At 41.1% G+C, this 22,301-nt stretch overlaps 1 protein-coding gene across 2 annotated transcripts; it reads right to left on the bottom strand.

The window, feature by feature from the left end:
- Positions 1-2,134: 2,134 nt before the first annotated feature.
- On the bottom strand, positions 2,135-22,133 carry plekhm2 (pleckstrin homology domain containing, family M (with RUN domain) member 2). Of its 2 annotated transcripts, XM_034196372.1 has the most exons (20): positions 21,540-22,133; positions 19,855-19,961; positions 18,852-18,961; positions 18,653-18,752; positions 18,111-18,198; positions 17,847-18,021; positions 16,499-16,558; positions 15,050-15,329; positions 13,600-14,358; positions 13,247-13,316; positions 12,712-12,802; positions 12,361-12,425; positions 11,843-11,931; positions 11,516-11,648; positions 10,895-11,085; positions 7,299-7,364; positions 7,041-7,200; positions 6,642-6,821; positions 6,012-6,128; positions 2,135-5,867 (listed from the first exon to the last, which is right to left on the bottom strand). In XM_034196372.1, the coding sequence occupies exons 1-20, from the start codon at positions 21,597-21,599 to the stop codon at positions 5,730-5,732; spliced, it is 3,039 nt and encodes a 1,012-aa protein (XP_034052263.1). In that variant the 5' UTR covers positions 21,600-22,133; the 3' UTR covers positions 2,135-5,729. The 2 variants fall into 2 exon arrangements, with proteins under 2 accessions (XP_034052263.1, XP_034052264.1); XM_034196373.1 differs by lacking the exon at positions 16,499-16,558.
- Between the last annotated feature and the right edge of the window lie 168 nt (positions 22,134-22,301).

The following is a 22,301-nucleotide window of genomic DNA, read 5'->3' as shown; positions in this document are numbered from 1 at the left end:
CTCTATGCTGTGCAACCTATTGTCCTTTTTCACTAAGGACTCAATACAGCTGGTACCTACAGTAAGATCTTTAGTTGTAACAGTCTTAAAGTGAACTCAACTGTCTTTAAAGGGGCCCTATTATACTTTTGGGGGTTTTCCCTTTCCCGTAGTGTGTTTTTGAGGTTTTAGTTCATGTGGATGGTCTGCAAAGGCTAGAGTCCCAAAGTTCTCTAAAACACACTTCCCCCCCCTGCCTCCACACGCCATTTGTTTACTTCCATAACATAGTGACAATGACATGATGTCACCATGTTATGTAACACTCGCTCTTTTTGACTAGCTCTCCAACACATTGTTCGTGATAGGCTAAGGGGAGGGACATTTCCAACACACCTCTAAGCAGTTGACCAATCACAAAAGAGTCGACCAGCTAACCAATCAGAGCAGACTGGGCTCTGGTTTCAGACAGAGGGTGAAAAGAGGTGCTGCAGCACAGGCAGTATGTGCAAAAATAAAGACCTTTTTGAACATTAAAGCATGGAGACATGTCACAGTAGAGGCAAAAATACAAATATGAACCTGAGAATTAGCATAATATGTCCCCAATTAATTACATTTAGTTTAAAAATACCTTAGAAATTGTTAGAAGCTGAAGTCTCCATACTTGAATTCCAAACAGTAAAATTTGCTCCAAAGTCAAAACTATAAAAGAAGACATAAAATAAACAGCTGGGGAAAATAATAGTTTGTTTTGGTTCACCACAACAATAATAATAATATAATAATAATAGCGATTGAACTAGAAGGGCACTTTAAAATCGCAGACTTCCCGGCAAATCCAAATGACAATGATAAGAAAGGTACCAATTTCATTTGTATTTCCACCCTGTGAGCCGAATCCAAACATTTTGTATTGGTTCGTTCTTGGCCCATGCTTCACCCCACAAGTTTAAGGAACATTGGGAAGGAAGTTCTTCTGTTATCCTGCTCACAAACTCTCCAAACAAACTGAAAACCGAACTTCCTTGGTGGAAGTAAAGCTTAGAGGAGCACTGAGCTTCAGAGGAAAACCATTTATTGGCCGACTATGTTCACTGGGGTTATTGTCATGTTGTCCCTTAACAGCAGAAACAAGCAGCCTTGTCCAAGCCATGAAAAACAGCCCTAAACCAAACATTCAATAATGGTAGTTTATGGTGTGAAAGCTAATAATAAATTGCTACAAAATTAGACCTTTTTAAGTTGATCAATACCACATACATAGTATGTACATTATCATAGACAGACCGCTCTTATGTGAAAAGGTTTAAAGAGGGACTGCATATCTGACCTGCCCTCTACTGGTGACGGGGAGGAACTGGAACCACCTCTGAAAGAGCACAGCATACAGGAGGAGCTGCAGATTAGTTGGTAATCGGCGACTATTTTTTATAATCAAATCAGTTTGAGCTTTTTCTTAAGAAATTAAAGGCAGAAAAACCGTTGCTCCTCTCCGACAGTAAACTGAATATCTTTCAAGTGAGAAAAAAAACAAGACATTTGTCATCTTGGGCTTTAGAAGAAAACTATTTTCACCAATTCCTGACTTTTAATAAACCAAACAATCATTCAATTAATTGAAAATGAATAGACGGATGCTTGACAATGAAAATGATCCTAAATTGCAGCCCCAAAGCATAGAAAATGCTTATTCGATGAAAAATCATTTGCTTTTTCGGTTGGAAAACAAGGATTCAAAGTTCTTCTAGCCTTACTGCCTTTCATCAGTATTGGTTTACAATATCATGTGGAGAAAAAGTAATGTAGGCTAGAAATTGAGCTTTGAAAGTGAGGAATTAAGTTGGTTATTACTGAATGGTAAACAATAATCAGCAACAAAACAACTCTTAGATGTATTACCATCAGTATGCTGTTTGTATTATTTGTGCTGACAACCATCCTTTAAGATGGATATAGCAAAAAAGACCATTTGCAATAACCTACATATAACTGCGACTGCTCTCTTACCTGCGAATCTTCTATCCCTGCTCTAACATGACTGTCCTTTTGATCTGACTGACAGTTCTTCCCTGGATTCGCCTAAAACAGAAATATAAGTGATAAAGTCAGAGATACTGGAACATATTATAGCACGTGTATTACCACAGGAGCCAATGTTTTCATCTCAGTTTATTCAGTTACGCTTTCCAATCACAAAGGTATATTTGTACATTCATTAACATTATAAAACCTTCTGGACATGCACGTTTTTATGTGCGAGTGTACAGTATGTTATATTCGATTAGTGCTCTATTTACAATTCAATAAAACCGCTAAACATGTACAAATATTACTTGCAGTATACATTTATGAACAAAATCGAAAAGGCGCTTTTCACTTAGAAGATGTCATCCATCATTGGCCAGCAATGTCCCACATTCAAACCCTCTGTTCAAAAAAGACGAAACTTTAACCTTTTTCTTTATATACACTTCATAGGCCACAACTTTATTTCTTTTATAGATAATCCAACAAACAATTCAAGTAAGTCCAACTCTCCCTGGTCAAAAATACCTTCAATAATCCACTTGGTGAGCTACATCCTTTTTTAGATCTCACTGAATTATTAAAAAGGACTTTTACATACCACCTTATCCATCATTTAATATTCCTTTGCAGCCTTGTCTGTTTAGGTGCGCAAAACAACTTCACAACGCTGCGTCCAAACAAAATAGAGAAAAAAAAGAATTAAAAAAAAAGATGAATTTGGACAAACAATATTTGTATTGTTTGTCCAAACAATATTAAAAACAAACGGTGAGTGCTAAGGTTTCGGATGCGACGTACCTTTTTCACCTGAGATTAGATTTCTTTGTAAAAGAGCCGAAGTTGAATGGTAGCACTTCGAGAGGCTTAAAGCACTGATAATGTGGACATGAACATGTAGTGGAGAAAGACATTTTGCACAAACATACATTTATGACATAAGGCTGGGTATCAATTGAAGGTTTTTCTAGGCGTGTTCAAAACTTTGGGGAAAAAAACCCCAAAATGGTCATTATTTGGAGATATTTGGCTGAATAGAATCACATTTTTCGACACAAACCTGCCCGATTCCAACGGCAAACATCAGGAACTGTGTAACTAAATAACAATGAGCATAAGGACCAGCATTCAATACAGACACCTTGATGTCTGTACTTCAGAACATTGGATACTCAGCCCGACATACAGCACATACTTTAACTTGTCTTTCAAAAGAAACCAGAACTCAAATCAAAAGATGATTGTTTCAGTGTTCCAACACAGTCTGTCAAATTGTACAGGGTAAGGCAACAGATAATAAGGATGATTAGTGCTTCATTTAGTTGGAACCAAATTGGCCATTTTGTACGGTTTAGACATGGGTTGTCCATAAAGGCAACATTGTCATTGCAAAAGAAACCTAACGCTGATTTCAGACTCATGATGAGAGCAGAAACACACCGTTACACAGAGCAGCTAAATCAGTGGTAGTGTAGAAGGCAGATGCTTAACCCAATATCATTTTAGGCAAAGCCTCTTATTGGACAATTGTCATTATTACACCTTCTGGAAAATAAATAGATGCTGACATGAGCATTCTGTGGCAAGAAGAAGAAATGGCTGGCAATATGGAGAAAATCAAATATCACCATATTTCTGATCAAATACCTTGATATAGATATTGGGACGTATTATAGTGTTGACTGTGCTTTCACATTTTTAAATAATGCATAGTTTTGTGGATATTAAGGCAAATAGTAGTATGGCTCAAACTAAATCCAGCCTTTAAAACCAAGAAAAGACACCATTACGCTCAGAAATGTAAGATGATATCTTGTGTCATATCACAATATCGATCTAATAACGATATATTACCCAGCCCTTATCACGGCCGGTTTAGGCTTTTTCAATTCTTATTACTTCTCCAAGTAATGCTTTAATATTAGATGATTTTACAGAGTACTTATCGGCTAAGAACAGATGATACTCTGCTCTTGGTTAAAAGGGTATTTAAAGATTTCATAAACCTCAAATAGTGTCTTAATGACTAGTGCAGAAAGGCATGGTATCATTTAGTGGAGTGGTCAGGTCGTGCTGCACAGTACAGTATGATGCCACTCATTTTAAACAAAAGACAACTCCTAGCTCTCAGTCTGTAACATATTCTTCACACTGACTGACATTCTTCTTACTCGATACACTACAAGAGAGGTATATACGCCAATATCAGGAACAATGAAATGTCCACTATGAATTAAATAATTTAGTAACACTTCTCTACAATGGAAATGAAAGCATGTTATGATACTAACACATAACCACAACTGGTACTGTTGTGAAAAACAACAGCGAACACAAGGTGCAAGTCTGCATGGAAGCCTCCGCTCGTCTCTACAGCGCGGAGAAAAAGGCAAGTCTGTTGCATTTCCTGATTTAAAAGAAATCTTTAAATTGGTTTAGCAAGAGTTCAGATAGACGACAGGAGCATGTCATGCACAGTGAAACAGCTAAATATAAAGATATCCTTCATATTGAGATCCTCCTCCTCTCGAGCTTATGTGGCAATAATTCAGTGTAGAGGTATGTGCCCGCAGACAAACCAGAACGGAGTATTAGAAACCATCAGTGAGTTGATGCTACACAGCCTGTGTTTTGCTCTATGTTGTACTTTAGTAGCACATCTTGTAGGGCACGTGCCCCATAGCGCCTTTTTCTTGCGGAAAATCGCTGGCAGCGGACGTTCCCAGCGTTTCAACAATAAAACGCTCCCTGCGCTTTTTTATTGTTTCTATGACAACGATATGTCAAAAAAGGGGTTGCAGCTGTTGACTGACAAGCATGGATTTCATCATCCGTTTGTGCTACTATATATTTGTTCACAATGTTTGTTTCTGCTCCAACCAATGGGCTTTACGGTCTCTTATGAAACTTATGATAGTTTCCATTTGACAGAAGAGCACTCGGAAAAAATACGCTTCCGACATCATGCACTGTTCTCATTGGATCCATTTTTTTAAAAAGACGCTGTATGGTCACGGGCCCTCACTAAACACACATTTATGTGCGAAAAGAAAGCGTTTTTTCTGTGTGTCTGCAAGGCATGGAGTGTGAACTTTTCCACGTCGCAAATAGGAGTCAACTGAGCCCTTAACATATGGCTTTCTCCACATATATCCCAGATTAAGAGAAAACATTTCTCTGTGGAGTGAACCTGCTGGTAACTGCTTCGTCAAATGTTTCTTTTATCTTTATAAAGTCTAAGACTTGACTTGTATCTGTGTTCCTTCTGTTATTACCCCTGGCCAAATCCTATGAGCTTTTTCCATACAGAGACACAATATTGTCCTTCATTAGCTATTCTGCATTGCTGCTATTTCTTAATATCCTCTAATAAAGGAATATGTGTCACGAGCATCAAATAAAATCGGTTGTATCCATCCATTAGTCTTCGTTCATTTCATTTAGATTAAGAATGTGTGGCTGTTGCATCACTGCGATGTGATCTGCTGGATGCTTGCTACTCCTGCAGGCAGTTCTCTGATAGAGATCGGTGTCTCAGAGGTGCATCACAAGCTCACGCTGCAGTGCGACGCCCAATAACCACGTCTGATCTTTTTAGCTTTGAGCTCAGGTTACAGCGGCTGTTTGCCAGAGTTTAATCTATTTTTTCGTGCTACTATAGCAAACCGTTTATCAGTATATCTCAGTGGCGACCCACAGGTGAGTGTGTGAGTGTGTGTCTGTCAGCACCAGGGTTCACGCTGCGCTCTGCCTCGGGCCAGACTGTCTGCCCTCTGCCAGGCGCTGTGCATCAGGACGAGGGCCTCGCTGCAGCGCTTCTGCACAGAGGGGTCCACCACCTCTCTGTGGGGGAGGTCAACCTGTGTGTGGAGAGGACATATGTGAGGGTTCAACTAAAAGGACAGCCAGAGACAATGTAAGAGTAGTAGATCTGAAAAACAAATATTCTTTGGACAGTAAATAATGCAGCGTTACTGATTTGAATGACTAGTCTATCCTCTCACCTGGAAAATGGCCTTCCATGTGGTGCTTAACACGTCCATCAGGCGATCTCTCTCCTCACAGCCGCTGAAGTACAACACCCAGGGAGGAAGGAACTGTGTCCGATCTGAGGCAAACTCCTACAGAGGGACAAATGGGGAAGACTCACATTAAAAGTCCTAACAACAGGAAATAATATCAGTACTATAAGCAGTTGGATATTCAACAGTTCACCTGATTTAAATACCAATCACAGTCTATTCTTCGCAGTTGGAGGAAAATGTGGTAATGAAACACAAGATCATTGGATTCAAGGGCCACGTATATTTGTTGTTGTGGACAGCCCTAATAAACCTGTGCAATTGTTGTGCTGTCTGTTCATCAGTCATGCCCTCTTAGATATATAGAAAAAGGAGGAGGAGCTTCTGTTTTTAACATTTAAAAATCATTAATTTCATTGGTTCAGCATGTATGCATATTTGCAAAACATCACTAACATTCATGACATATTAGATATTTAAATGTCAATAAGCATGCACACCCTAAACCTGAAAACGTAATAACGGATAAGGTAAAACTGTACGTCATATATGCATCACACATGAGTACAAGTCTAATATAAAACCATATATTTTGAGCCGATGGCCACTCACAATGACGCAGTACTCCTTGTCGGCCTCCACGCTGACAGCGGTGACATCACAGATGTCGGCGCTGCCCAGCGAGCGGAAGAAGCTGGTCTGACAGTCCTGATGGCAGGTGAGCAGCTTCCTGTCTGTCATCACCAGGCAACATGGGATACAGGGAGTGGGGGCCACACCCTGAGGGATGACCTGCAGGGGAGGAGGCTTTCATTGAATTGTATCATGTGCATATAAACAGGGCTTGAATACATCTTTATTGACATTTTGCTGAACCATGGATGCTTCTTGCACATTATGAACATGAGCATTCCATCATTTTCCCCCTGCATCTATAAAAACATATTGTGATGCATGCAATACTGGAAAAGTAAAGCTGTGCTGGCTAAACACATGTTGTATGCTCCTCACCCCTTTGGAGACGGACTGGCAGAGCAGCAGCATCCACTCGGACATGTCCTGCTCGTTGTTGGCGCTGAGCTCCAGCGGGGGGCGCTCCGTCAGGATGACCTGGAAGGCGTGGGGCCGCTCCGTGCTGTTGGAGCGCCGGCAGCCTCCACAGTGCTCTCCTCTGCGAGACAATATATCAGTAAATAGCTATGTCTCAGAGAGTTTACTTCCTTTAAGTGTTATTAGTAAAAAACTGTCCTCCTGCTATGTGCTTCTTACCCCATAGTGACGGACAGCACAGGCGTGACATCAGTTCTTTCTGCATACAGGTACAGATTCCCTTTGCTGCAAGAAAATAGAGCATTTATTTGTATGATCAGAAGCTAGACCATAAATGACATAAATATAACGTTTTTATTAATAGATATAATACAATCTAAGCCAGGGGTAGCTAACACGGTGCCTGCGGGCACTCAGTCGCCCGCAGGGGCAACGTGAGTCGCCCGCGAAGCATGTTCTAAAAATAGCTCGCCAAGCAAATCCAAAATGTATAAAATACACAAAACAAAAAAGGAAATGTAATTAAAAGAATCTACCCTACGCATAAACGAACCCTAAATCATAGCGAACTCTATCTACTTACTACAACTCTATATCTATCTAACACCCCTCCTCCCCCCACCCCCACAATGAATATCGACACGTTCACGTTCTTGCTTGATTTGCGGGACCAACGTTGCAGTCGGGAAGAAAAGCAATGTGGCACCTCCCCGCTGATTTTCCTTTGAACAGAGCCTAGTCATGCCAGCCTATACAGCACATGAGGGGCAGAGTTTTACTCTGTGTGTAACTTGTTGTAACCATAGACTGGTTGTAACCTATGGTTGTAACTTGCATATTTATTTATTGCACTTGACGCACACACACGCATGGCGTAATCTCCACTGGGGACATGTCCCCCGGACTTTTCGAAATCCCGTTTGTGTCCCCCCACTTTACAAATATGTTTATTTATTTATTTTAACGCAAGCCGTCATCGCCATGGAGGAGCACACAGCCTCTGTGAGCGAGCGAGACAGAGGGAGAGAGAGAGAGAGAGCGAGGGAGCTAGGGAGGGAGGGAGAGAGAGAGCGAGAGAGAGAGAGAGAGGGAGCTAGGGAGAGCACACTTTTATCTATTTAATATAATGTAAGAAATCATTCCAATGTGTACTATAGGACAGTACAAAAAACAGTTTAAAAGGAGAGTGATCAGTAAAATATGCATAAAGAAAAAGATAGAATGCTAACTAGGTAACATAAGATAAGAATACACAAGTTTGAATGATTTGTTATTGGTTGTGATCATATTCTAAAGATGTTTGGATCATTGAAAAGTATACAGCTCCCTTTCATCTGAGTGTTGAGAGCTGTATCCATAAATTCCTTTTGTGCTCAAAGTGCACCAGATTGATGCATTTCACTTCAACATTTAAAAAAACATCTTCCCGGGGGTGCATGCCCCAGGACCCCCCTAGAGGAGGTGAGGACCCCCCTAGAGGATGTGAGGTCCCCCCTGGAGGATGTGAGGTCCCCCCTGGAGGATGTGAGGTCCCCCCTAGAGGATGTGAGGTCCCCCCTGGAGGATGTGAGGTCCCCCCTAGAGGATGTGAGGTCCCCCCTAGAGGATGTGAGGTCCCCCCTGGAGGATGTGAGGCCCACCCCCAAATAAAGCAGGTTAAAATAATTAAATTGCATACATGTTATTTGAGTAAACACTGAAAACGGGTCCCACAGACCCAAACAGCACACAAAGGTTAAAAGGTAAGCATATCATAATGTTAAAATGTGCTAAATATATACTCTGCAAAAAACAAAAAAAAGAGGAGTAAAAGTAGCCCTCGACTTGTTTTATTTTTTGAAAGTAGCCCTCATCCTAAAAAAGGTTGGTGACCCCTGGTCTAAGCTTTAATAGATGAATGCCAGGATCAGTCACAATCCACTCAAATATCATTGTTATTATAGCAATAGGCAGCACTACTGCCAGCCTCCTCTACGTGTTGTGCTATACATTGTGTACCTCTGGACAGATTGGCAGGAAATCTGCAGGACTGTTTTGCTCAACGCACAAAACACAAAAGTCTGTCTGGAAATATGTTGGCATTTTTCACTTCAGCAGAAGTGAAAAATAGTTAACCATACATTTACCTTAATAAAATAAATGTCATAGTATGTCTTTACACCCCAGTGTAAGAAAAAGTTTTTAGAGAGTACTTGTCCATGGACAAGTGAGTTTGGCAATTTACTTGTCCGAATACATTTTTCACTTGTCCAGAAAAATCGATCGGCATCGTATTTTACATTTTCCCACGTTTTTTACGGTAAGATTTTACTGCATCACACATAGGGTTGGGTATCGTTTGGATTTTAACGATTCCGGTTACGCTTTTCGATTCCGGTTCTTTGAGAGGGTAAAAATAAGTCCCATGACAAACTGGGAGAAAAATATATTTATGAAAACATTAAGTCAAATCTGTATTCCTATTTACAAATCACTTCATACTGTTTAATTTTGTTACGGTTATTGAACACAATTATATAAAAATAATTGTTTAGTTAGTTCTACAGTAAGTGGTGCAGTTTGAGAATGTACAATTGGCGCAGTCTCCTCTGATGTTACGATGCAACCTGCCTGTGAGACAAAGTCCAACCACACAGTCTGTGTGTCCAACACATGTCCTGCAATACACATGCTGCAGCTGCCCAGCTGCTCACTGTTTGTAAAAGTAAATAAATAATATTTTCATTTCATTAAATGTACTTTCTATACCCTGCTTCATAAACAATACTGACATCCCTGTGCTCCTCCGAGTCTGGGGGTCCGGGGGTGTGAGGACAGCGCGAGGACACAGACAGGGAGGCTGATTTAATTCATAAAGGAAATGGCGGTCAATATTAACAACACAGGAGGTAAAACGCTTAATAACCTTCATTACGTGTTCGAGAAAGAACATAAGAAAGTTTGACAAAGATGAGGCTGTTAAACGGGCAGTGGATCCGCTGTGTGTAGAAAGAGAGAGAGAGAGAGAGAGAGAGAGAGAGAGACGCTGAACTGCACCGTGCAGTGATCAGCTGATACGGCAACACGATACGGAGCATAGGGAGAGAGAGCTGCAGTCCGCGGGACTCGGCCTCGCCTCCTGTCCTCACAACTCTTACTCGGAACCGAGTTTTGCTTCCCAACCCTGCCACTGTGCTACACGTCCCGCCCCGCCCCCGTACAGAAAGCGGCGAGATGCATTTACTTAGGAATCGACAAACAGAACCGAAACTAACATTTCTAAACGAACAATGGCGGACACGGACAATTTGCTAATTAGTTCTGCCTTTTGGAAGCTGAATTTATCAATAATTTGTCAATAAATGAGGGCGAAAAACGTCACTTGTCCATCGGACAAGTCAATTGAAAGATCTACTTGTCCGATATTGTAAATAACACGTCCCGGACGGTGGGACGTGTGCTTTTTCACATACTGCACCCACATTGATAAATGCTCATTTCTTTATTTTATTAGCTGTTTATATACATTTTATCTCCCGAATATTTTTGGTTTACATGCTTGTGTAGATATAACCAAGATTATGATTAAATCAAACATTTTCACACTTAATAATGTTTTGAGAAAATGTAAACATTTAAATAAAGCATATTCCTGACCTTGAAAACAATTGAGCATTTTCCAAACTATCAAAACGTTTGTCTTTAACCCTGGACATGAATGCTTCTTGTGAGCCCATCTTGTTAATACAATGAGGGAAGGTCAATGTCCAACGTACACGTTGTATTGAACCTAGCTGATATATACATTGATAGCAGTTGAAAGGAGCTGCCTGTACCTGAGGACGAGGTAGCAGCTCTTCCACAGCTCCTTGCCCAGGTAGGTGGTTCCGGAGCGGTACTGCAGAGACCCCTCTTTGGTGCTGGCAGGCCATCCAGCAGATGGTGGGCCACCCTGGGGGGACAGAGTCATGTCCATGGGATCCTCCCAGTGGACCAGGGAATACAGCTGGATAGACACTTCATATGCCTGGAGACACAAATAAGTAGATGTTCTTTATGAGTCTGCAAAAGAATAGTGGGGTTGTTAAATAAAAGAAGAAAATGTTCTTCTTTTTATGTAAAATATGAACATTGACTTATAGAGACTTAAGTATTTCTCACTGTGAACAACATGTTTGATTCATTTTCAATATAATGTTATTATTGAGATACATTGAAAAAAGTCTGCATTGCATTCCTGTAAGATGTTGTGCATGTGTGATCATTGGCACACACTTCTTGTGATAACTCGTTTCTTTTCTGAGCAAGTAAAACTAATTACTTTTATGTCAAAACTCTGTAATTTTATTTTATGATTAATAGTTGAATTGCTGCATTTTTGTCAGCTTTCTCTCTGTGAAAAACAGAGCTATAATGAAGAGCTAATGCAGTGTTTGTAAAGTTTAACATGTCTGTACCTCACAGTGAGATTCCTGGGAGACAAACTTAGTGAGGGCCAGTTTCTCCATGGTAGCGTCCGTCAGCACAGAGGGGTACGGAGGCTCACGACATCCCTTCACCATGGCTGACTTCAGAATGGATAAGAAACACCTGTAAGTGAAGGAAGAGGAACTGGATGAGATCAGAGGAGAGACTAACAATCACCAAAGTGTCTAGTATGGCTCATATGTGAGATGATAGAGGTATGCATGCTGGTTCTTTGACACCATTACGGCTTGCAAATAAGACCATTTATTGAGCCAAAAAACAAAAACAAAGGTGAAGAGATATACAGGTTCACTCACAGAGTCAGAGAAGCATCAGCTGTGTCCAACAGGAACTTCCTTCTTCTGTTGTTGCAAACCACCATCACTGTCTGTTGGTCAAGGCCCACCTAAAGTAAAACAACATTACAAATAAGATATCAGACACAAAACGTTGTGCTCCACGACCCCAGCTGTCATGTCATGATTAAGTCTACACGGTTCAAATCTTGTAACTTAACATGGATCACATTGAGGATCATGTAGACTGCAGGTTCAACCATGATGTGACAGTTTGGGCTAGTGGAGCAGTATATGAATATGTTGTGCCTCTGCTGGGACATGCTTACAAACGCTTACATGCACAAAAGCCTTTATAACACACTACAGGAAAGGAGAAAACTCAAAAAGCATAACAGGTCTCTTTAACTCATACATCTTTGGTAATGTCAAGGAACCTTAAAAGATTTGTTATGCCTTATTTGGTTTGGATGGACCCACTTTTGGTACCAGCACTGCTTATACAGTGTGTGTATAAGCAGCTTTAAAAGGATACTTACTGAAAGATAGTCCATCTCATTGTAAGAAACGGCGTCTTCTACGGTGTAAGGCTTCTCTGCTGCTCCTGTGGAGGAAAACAAGAGTCATCCAGTGAGAATATGTAATGGCAATTATTTTCCCATTCAAAATGACATTACTGAGATGTGTTGTCCACTTCCTTCAACATTGTGTCGATGTTATAGGACCCTTGCAATGGTTGAAACTCTCAGATCGGCAGGGATTTACAGTCACGATCAAAACTTTATTCTATTAATGTTAGGGAAGTCAGAGATAGAAACCGGACGTATGTAAAAAAAGGACTCAAGTGTTTGTGCAAAAGTCAATATTTGCTGTTGTTTTGAGCCGTGTACCCTTCCTAAGCAGGTAGATGTAACAGTCAGTCAGCAGCAGGTACAGGGGCTGCAGGTCGCCCTCCATATGGCCTGTGCTCATTCTCAACATCTGAAAACATAAAGAAAAACTAAGTGTCAGCAACATCAATATTCGTCCTAATTAGGATAATTAAGATAAATAGTTGAGCGTGTGAAAAATGGGGGATTTGAAACTACTAACGAAATAGCAATAAGATACGTTACTACAAGCGGAGTAGAAGCAGTTAAAAAAGGCAGTTAGCAAACTGAGCCTTTCAACACTTCCACTGAGCAACGGTCTCCAAACCACGGTGTCCATTTTGTAACATGTATGAGTTTTACAAAACCAAGAATGGCTCAAAGACGTGCCAAAGACACACATCTTTTTTTAAAAGACTTAAACAGGTCTCTTCTCTAACTGTTATCACTCAATGTTAATATTAGAGCTGAGCCATGACCCGAAAACATTCAAATTTCCTCCAAATGATGGAACTTCTTTATAAAACAAATAAAGAACGACTGTGATTGCCTTCACCTTGAAAAGCTGCTCCTCATTCTCCCTGAACACGTGAATCATGAGAAGAAGCAGGTGATTGTTGTCCACCCTGAAATATGAATAATGTTAGACACAAAATAAGTCATTTTTAATGACTTACAATAACATAATAATAGGTTAGAATATTCTATATATAGACCAATTTACTACGACTTAAAACAAATATAGATACATTTAGAATACAAAATGATAAGTGTGCAAAGTAGTTGCAGGTTTGTGAGCTAGTGATGCAAACGGTTCAGTGTTATTGAAAGGGAAAAACTAAAGAAACCTAGAAGCTGTGAGTTCTCTGTTAGCCAGAAGTGAGGTAGGATTTTGTAGAAGTTTCTTACTTAAACTCAGCAGGATGAGAACTCTCTGCCTCCTCATTACATGTATTCTTGTTGTTTTCTTCTTCTTCTTCTTCTGTACCTTCTTCCGCCTTTAACTCTGGCTCCTGTCCTTCTGCCTCTGCTTCATCTTGAGGGCCACCTGGAAGATTCTGCGGCTGATGATGCTCTGCAGGGTCATGGTGGCCACCACCCGTGGGAGGAGAGCCTGGACTGTCAGCGGTAAAGCAGCATAAGTCTGCGGGCGCAGGAGAGGCAAGCAAGAAGTGGTGGTTTGTGGGCAGAGGGGAGCGAGGCGTCTTTCCTCGGGCCGGGTCGGGGGGCTCGCCCTCTGATGCCTCTCGAAAGGGCTGCTGGGAAGGAGGTTTGGGGCCCCTCTCGCTGCCTTTACTGCTTTTCTCCTTCTCTGTCTCCTCTCGATGCTCCCACACATCCTCCCTATCCAGAGTGCCGTTTATCCGGTCCATGACATCACGCAGGGGCTGACCCACGGTGTCCATGGAGGTGTCCGTCATCTCCGGGAGCCGTAGGAGGCCTTCCGTTCCTTCCTCCACAACCTCTGATCCCACCCTACTTCTCCTCATCTCCGCCTCAGCATCCAGCTGAATCAGGGTCCCGTTTAGTGACTCCACATCCTCTGAGGGCAGATGGTGGTGGTCCAGTTCCATGTGCTCAGAGGATACAGAGTTGTGGATGCTGCTGAGAGAATCTGTGGAGCCCCTCCCTCGACGCTTCTTGGCTGGTTTCTTCCGCCTGGCCATCCTGGAAGATCAGAGTGGTTAGCTGTGGTTTCCTCGTTGTGATACAAACGTATTAACTGTATATAGACTACAAGCCATGGACCAGATGCACAAAACACCTTATGTTAAGATGTTACTTTGTGTTAAGGTTTCCTTAAATTATGAGTGTTTTCCTTAAAAAGTTCACTTAAGTATTTAAGATTTTCTTACTATCTATAGCCCAACTTTGTGGGAAGATAACAAGCAACAAGAGCGCTAGTTCAAGCAAACGGTCTCCATGGAAACTGTAGGATTTTACCATCACAAAATGTTACAAAGCAGTAAAGGTTAATGCATTAAAGGGGCCCTATTATGCTTTTTGGGGTTGTCCCTTTCCTGTATTGTGTTCTATAGGTTTTTGTGCATGTGAATGGTCTGCAAAGGTTCAAATCCCAAAGTTCCCTCCAGAGGGAGTTTCTCTCCCACAGAATCCCCCCCGACTGAAACGCCTCCATTGGACTCCTTTATTTACTTCCGTTACATAGTGACATCACAAAAAAAACTAAAACCTTTTTGAACATTAAAACATGTAACAGTAGAGGCACAAAGATGAACCTGAAAATAAGCACAATAGGACCCCTTTAAGGGATTCTGCGCCCTCAACTAAGAAAACATTAAGAAAACTTAAGGTGTGTTGTGTCTGGACACAACAACTAAAGCTGAGGCTTCTGTACCTGATGACCTCCAGCTCGTTGCCGGTGCCCTCTGTGTCCTCTCCAGCTGTGAAGGAGTTGTGTCTGCTGGCCACGTGCACTGGCGTGACGTCGGCCGAGGTGTTGGTGTCCGAGTCCTCGTTGAAGGGGTTGTGTCTGAAGGTGGGGCTGTGAGGAGCTAGATGAGATGTTACCTTCATCCTCAGAGCGCCGGAAGAGAGGACCACGGTGTCGCTGATGACCGTCTGCGGGTCGGAGCCGCTGGAGCGCGGGCAGCTGGCCTGGTCCGTCAGGTCGCCCTCTGAAAAGTAACACAAAGACTTAAAGGAACAGTCACCCACATGTAGTTCGAGGAGATATACACAGAGGTGTTGGCGTTGTCTTGTTGGTAACTTGATAATGTTAATAAGTAATATAGGATTAGGATTGTTTCTATTATGAATGATATGAATTGCTGTATATGCTTTTACCACCAATGGTGATAACCAACAAGATTATTTGGAAAACCTTTGTGTATTTCTTCCTCAGCGTCACAGACAAACACATGTCAGGGGCTGCAGCGTCCTTCACTGCAGTTCTTTGGCAGGGTCAGAGGCACAAACGCATTGCAGAAGACCTCGAGTGGGTTAAGTAGCAGCTTTTGCAGTGGCACAGGCCTAGGTTAAGCATTACTTACTGCAGCTAGAGATGGGTCATACAGATATTCAAATAAAATATTTTTGCAGTAATCAGCACTTTTGATTCAACGTGAGTTCACTGATCCAGCTATGGAATTGACCAAATTTGAAGATACTCCAATTGCATAAAATGTTTATCCACCAATAATTCACACTTAATACTTTAATAGACAGGTGTGTGTTCATTGAATAACACTTATTACAAGCAGATGTTGAAGTTATAACAAGGATTGTGCACTCACATTGTGAGCTTATGCAGATTTCTTAAATGTCCCCTCTCACAGCAGTGGAGCTTAATTTAGGCCAGTGCCAGATACACATAGGAAGAGAAGACTTTACATAAAAACGATACACCAGACAAACAGATAACACAGTGTCATGGAGACAGACTGGACGAGGTGAGCACCAGGCAGAAACCAGGCAGGCGTTTATGTTGCTGTGGTAAATAATAATGCAGAGTCAGCGTTAGGATCATTCCTCAGATGAGTAACACATGCAGAACAGGACACATACAAGTTCCCACAACACCCGTTCCCAAACTTACCAGTCAAAGTATTATTATGCATGATGTCACCTTTCTTTCATTTCACTTTATGTTGATCTAACTGTGAAAGCTTAAAATGTATATAGATTTTACAGCAGTCTTTTGCACTAGCTAGCTACACTACATATTAGTCTTATTTCTGCTAGAGTACCAAGCATGCTTTAAGCACAAACTGCAGGATGGCCATGCCAGATAAAAGGGAGGGAGGGGTCAAATGGGAGTAAGGGGAGTGGTTGACCAATGTCCCACCTTCCCAGTCTGCACTTGGCAATGACTGCAGCACAGGGAAGATGTCACCGAAATCATAATCTAAAAAAAAAGGAAGGATAACATTGATATCATTAGAGAGAGATGTAGTGGAGACAGGAGAGGAGATGGAGAGACAATGGTACAGAAATAGTCAAACAACAATAACATGATATATGGTTATATGGAATAACAGAAGTGATGAAAAACAAACAACAAAGTAGGAAGGGAACTACATCTCAAGCAGGGAACTGACTGTGCTTTGTGGAGAGTGATGGGGAAAGCATTGGGTGAGTGCTGCAATCACGCCCAATGAGGACATCCTGTAGCTCTGCACGTGGGTGATGCATCTGATAAGAAAGCTCTTTGGTTTCCTTTAGTCACTAGTGTCTGCAAAGATGAATCCAACTTCTGCTTCAACATGCCATTTACAGGGTGTTGCCCCCCTGAGCATGCTAGTTGTATTTTCTAGTTCAAAACATTGTGTTGGCAGCTTCTCATTTTAGCTGGAAATGTCACAGACGCCAGGGCATATCATCTGTCCCTGATTCAAAATGAATTCCAGTGTAACTTTATGAGAGATGGAAAAATAAACGTGGCTGTTTTCCGGGTTGTGTGGATAGATCACACTGTACCACCGCTACGCAACATTTAGTGCACTGGCAAGAGTGATGCCTCTTCTCTTTGGCTGATTTGTGTCACGTCATTTTGAAAGTTTTATTCACACCATATTGATCATTCAAACTAGAGCTGCTCGATTATGGCAAAAATCATAATCTCCATTATTTGGGTCAATAATTGATATCACGATTATTAAAAACGATTATCCAATTAGTTTGAAAACATCCATTTATTGAAAAAGAAAAAGTTGAACAGTATGTTTTTAACAGTTGATTACCCTGAACTTTGAGTAGAATTCAACTGAAAAACCAATAAATAAAAAGAAATAAAAATCATCGTTTTATTTCGATTATGTTGTTTTCATAATCGTTGCAAGCCAAAATCGTAATTGCGATTCAAATACGATAAATTGAGCAGCCCTAGTTCAAACTGATCAACATCTGAATCAGGCCCTTCACTATTTGGATGAAACGATTGTTAAAATACATTGATACAAATTTAGAAGGCTACAACAGTGATTTCAAAGTGTTGGATATAACATTTGTGATATTGGGCTATATAAATAAACATTGATGGATTGATTGATTGATTGATTGATTGATTGATTGATTGGATACATATTTAATCACATTTAGGTAAATATGATCAGATCAGACTCTATGTATTGCTAAGAAACTCTGATTGGCATCAGGGCTAACAAAACGTGGTTCTGGAGCCCCCTACTGCTTACCTTCACTGGAGGGGGCTATGGCGCTGTCGTCCCACTCCAGGTTGGTGGAGGTGAGGGAGGTGAAGGAGTGCAGGGACAGGCTGTCGGAGCTGGGCAGCCGCTCCTCAAAGTCCAGCAGGTTATGGGGTTTGTAGTATTCTGGCATGTAGGGGGCCACGTCCAGATAGGGCACATCCTGTAGCAGCACCAAACAGAAAGGTTACAAACACGCTGGTAGGATCTGCATTTCTATTTCTATTCTCATTGATTATACTGTATGCTGACCAGCTCCAGGTCAAAGCGGATGAACTCCAGGCCGGACACCAGCGTGAGGAAGAGTGTGAGGTGGTCATGGCTGCAGACTAATGCATTCCTAGCAGAGAAGAGAAGACATTTACAAATAAGTCTGCTTTCTATCCCCAGAGTCAAAGTCAACATGGAGAGGCAGCGTTTAGTTTGTATGCTTCATACATCTGAAAACTGCAACGCTCACCTCTTATAAATCAGGGTAAGACTTTTCTGTTGCCTAATAAATCAAATACCAATATATATAACACAGCATGGCAGCTTTTATTTTGTATCCCGGTCTTATGTTTAAGCTTGATATTAGGTCTCTTCTCTTGGCTTTTCATGAACATTTTGTTATGTATTCAATTGTTTTTCAAGCGTTTTCAATTGCCTCGCCTACAACACAAATGTTTTGTAATTATTAACTTATCTAACAACCACAGAATGTTATCCCTAAAATTCAATATAACTTCCACTTATTACATGGAACAATTTGAACAATTCCTCATCATCAACATCAGGATTTCTGAATGACTTACTTGAAATAATACTTCTGCAGTAATGCTTGGTTCTCCTGGAAGAGGCGTAGATAACTCTCCAAAGAGCTCTCACTCAATGCAAGGTATAACCATGCACGGCCTGCACAAAGAAAACAAGTTGTTTGAAAGATTCAACCCAATCTTACCCCCCAATGTTCTGTACATGCGAGTGTTCCATTGAGCTTCAGAGATGTCTTACTTCGGCCGAGGTTGGTCGCTATGTGCTGGAGCTCATCTATCTGACGGACAGCCTCTTTCCTGCTGAAGTGAAGGACCAGGACCCAGTAGCCTGAGGAGATGTCCTGCAGGCTGTGATGTAGAACAACAGACCATAATATCACATGCACGATGTCAAAAGGGGAAAGCTGAGTAGAGTGATGGCACAAGAGATACATATTCACAGAAATGTAACAGAGACAGAGTGCAATGCAATTAAGTCCTGCACACACTGAAGTGGAAAACAATTCATCACTCTGAATTTCCTTTGTATTACGTGACGGTGCCTTCTTGTCACATTCGTCTGCCAGCAAACAACAACACCATGCCTAATAGCTTCACTGTGCTGCACTACCAACAGGATAAAGAACCCATCTTTTAGCTTTTAGGCTGCAGATCGGAAAAAGTGAGCCATTAAGAAGACAAAAATGAAGCATTAGTCGGTGAATTGGGAAAACTGTGGCTTACTGACACTTTGCATTTTGTCCACATGTCAGCTTTAGGCTAAATATTGTCCTGTAAATTAAGCTAAAGCATTTTGAGAGTATGTAACACATATGTAATTTCATGTTTGAGAGTGCCGTATCCAACAATATTAGACATTTAGCTTGTCCCATCATCATTTATTTATCAACATATTTGAAATCATTTCCCAATTTGGGATTAATAAAGTATATATCTATCTATTTCCATTGCTGACATGCTTCAGGCATGTTGTACGCATATCAGGTCTTGGTTGCATAACTTGCGGCTTATTGTTTCCCCTATAGTGTGGTGTTGCGTTCTGTCCCTATATACTCTGAATGATCCACACCTAGATCAATAATTGAACCAAACTGTAAGTTGAAAAGCATGGGTCTAAAAGGTAGAACAAATTGTGACGGTTCAGATAGAGGGACATGAGCAGGATCCATAACTGAAGACTGATTTACAGAATGCGCCTCATCTCTTTCCAGCGTGTAACTGATGTGCGGTTGGCCTCTTACCCGTACAGCAGAGCATGGTCCAGGTGTTCACAGAGACGCTGAAGGACCCGGTCGTGATTCCGGATAGCTGGGGTCTCATCTTCACAGGCCGCAAAGTAACTCTGCAACTGTACAGAGACATGGTTTAAGTTATCACAACATGAAATGACTATAACGTTTTATTATTGCTTTGGGGCATGGCTCTCGATAGGAATATTTGTATCATTCATTATGCATATAACCAAAACCAGCTGGGAATGAAAAAACGAGCCAACTCGGCATGATGATGATGAGGATGATGAGGATGATGAGGATGATGATGTAGGTAAAAAACATTCAAAAACATGGAAAACTGGCAATTACTAAATCAAGAAATTGCTTTAATGCAAACAAGCCAAACAATAAAGTGATGTGTTGGATGTAATGCATTTGTAAACTAATATAATAAGGCATTTTTGACTTTTGTCTCTGAACTCCTGCAGATTGGATTTATCGAAAATAAATATCTTCAGTGCGATAAGACACGGTGTTCACTTCAATGTGGGATGAACAATGTAGGAACTGTAGCATGTTTCTACATGTTCCATGGTTAATGACGTGCTTCGGGACCTTATAATCCTACAGTGCCCTTAAAGCAACCAAGAATGTTGTGCCAAGTATTGGGAATGTCTCTGACCTAAATCCAACTTAAGCCGGGCTGAGACTAAAGGAGGTTTTGGGTCAATGTATCTACGGTTCAGCACTTTAAAACATGTTTGATATTAAATCCAATGTGCTGGAGGAAAAGCAACAACAAAAGGTCACACTTCATGCGATGCTAAGTGTGTTTTCATGGTCACCCTCTTCCTGCGGAAACCCAGAGGCATGCACCCAAGTATAGGTCAGAATAGCTTTGAGGATTGTGCCCCCGAAGAAAGACAATTTATATCTTGTGACTATCTCCACGTGACAGAGCAATGTTTGTCGAGGTAACACTTTCCTGGGAGCTTGAGACATACCATTTGCACTACTTTCACGGTCGTTATGCAGTACAAGAGATACTTTGCTGCGCCACTGTTCCTGTTTTGTAAATACCCTACATCTGCATTATTTTTTGGTCAACCCGTAGTTGCAGAATGACAATAAACGATCCTTGAATCCTTGTGTAACCAAATAATAATGTGTTAGACAAATAGGAGTTGAGGAAGTAGGTCAAAGTACTGGACGCATTGCATTAAACACTGGTGTACTAGAACTGAGTTAAAGAAAGACAATGCAAAACTAAAAAGCACATAGTTTTAAATCTACAACATTACAGGGAGAGCAGGAAGACAATACAATGTTGCCTATCAGGTTATGAGACAGGTAGTTTCAGGCATAGCTGGGGAAAGAAAATGTATAATGTTTTCAAACTTCAATGGAAAATAGAAGCAAATATCTTCCTGCTAGTTGCAGGTGTGTTTACAACACATGCCGCAGTTAGCAAACACAAGGGCTAGATGCCACTATTGTTCCCAATGGTCAAGAGGGAAAACTAGAACAGCATGACAACCCTTTAAGGTTGAATTGAACATTCGATACTGTATTATATCAATAAGGTAAAGGCCCTCCATTAACAGGGAGCTGGTCCCAACGACTTAAAGTTGGGCAGACAAAAGATGACCTAATGTAAATAATGTAATTCTCTGACAATGTTTAAATGTACTGACCAAACGGACAACGCTTACCTTCTTCACAGACAGGGATATGTTTTCCAATATGCGATCCTTTACTTTCAGTTGATCCATCACTGGTCTGCTGGCAGCTTACAGCAGGCTGTCAGCTGACTCCCAAGCGCAGCTATGTTATGCTAAAGCTAATGCCGCCGTCTTATTAGCTAGCTAGCTAACATTTTCTTTACCTTCAATGCTGTTGGCTGCTAAGGTAACGACACAGCTCGGTGTGTCACGTTTACACATTCAGTTTGACAGTGTCGGTAGTTCACATTAATGATGTTAATGTGAAGTACTTGACAAGCAAAACACTGTCAACGCGTCCGGTTAGCCAAGTAATGTTTGCCTAGCTTCGCGTTAGCTTAAGAGTTAGCCACTTGACTTTTTTTCAACGCTGGACTCAAGGTGGGGGTGGCTAGCAAATTTTAGAGCCCAAACATGGACTTTTAGCAGGAAATGTAATTATCTTATTCTCCGTTTTTCACTGTGTAAGCTATTGTGAATTAATTTAAGTTACATTTTTCGCGAATTTCTCTATTAAAGCAAGGTAATTACATCAAAGTCACGGATGCTAGGGTTACTTTTTGTGCTACTGACCTAACTGTTCTCAGGCTGAACTCCCACTGTCAGAACATTACGTCACTATTAGCCTCAATACGTACAGATTGAACAGCATTCAAAACTGACTACTTTAAAGTTGGATTTGTGCAAAAACACAAATATTAATAATATGACTGGATTTTTAATCGTCAGAACTTGCTCCTCAAATCGGCTAGG

Source organism: Gymnodraco acuticeps, unplaced genomic scaffold, assembly GCF_902827175.1.
Source record: "Gymnodraco acuticeps unplaced genomic scaffold, fGymAcu1.1, whole genome shotgun sequence".
Classification (NCBI taxonomy): domain Eukaryota; kingdom Metazoa; phylum Chordata; class Actinopteri; order Perciformes; family Bathydraconidae; genus Gymnodraco; species Gymnodraco acuticeps.
Note: the sequence above shows the minus strand (reverse complement) of the source record. Positions and strands in the feature narration are given on the sequence as shown.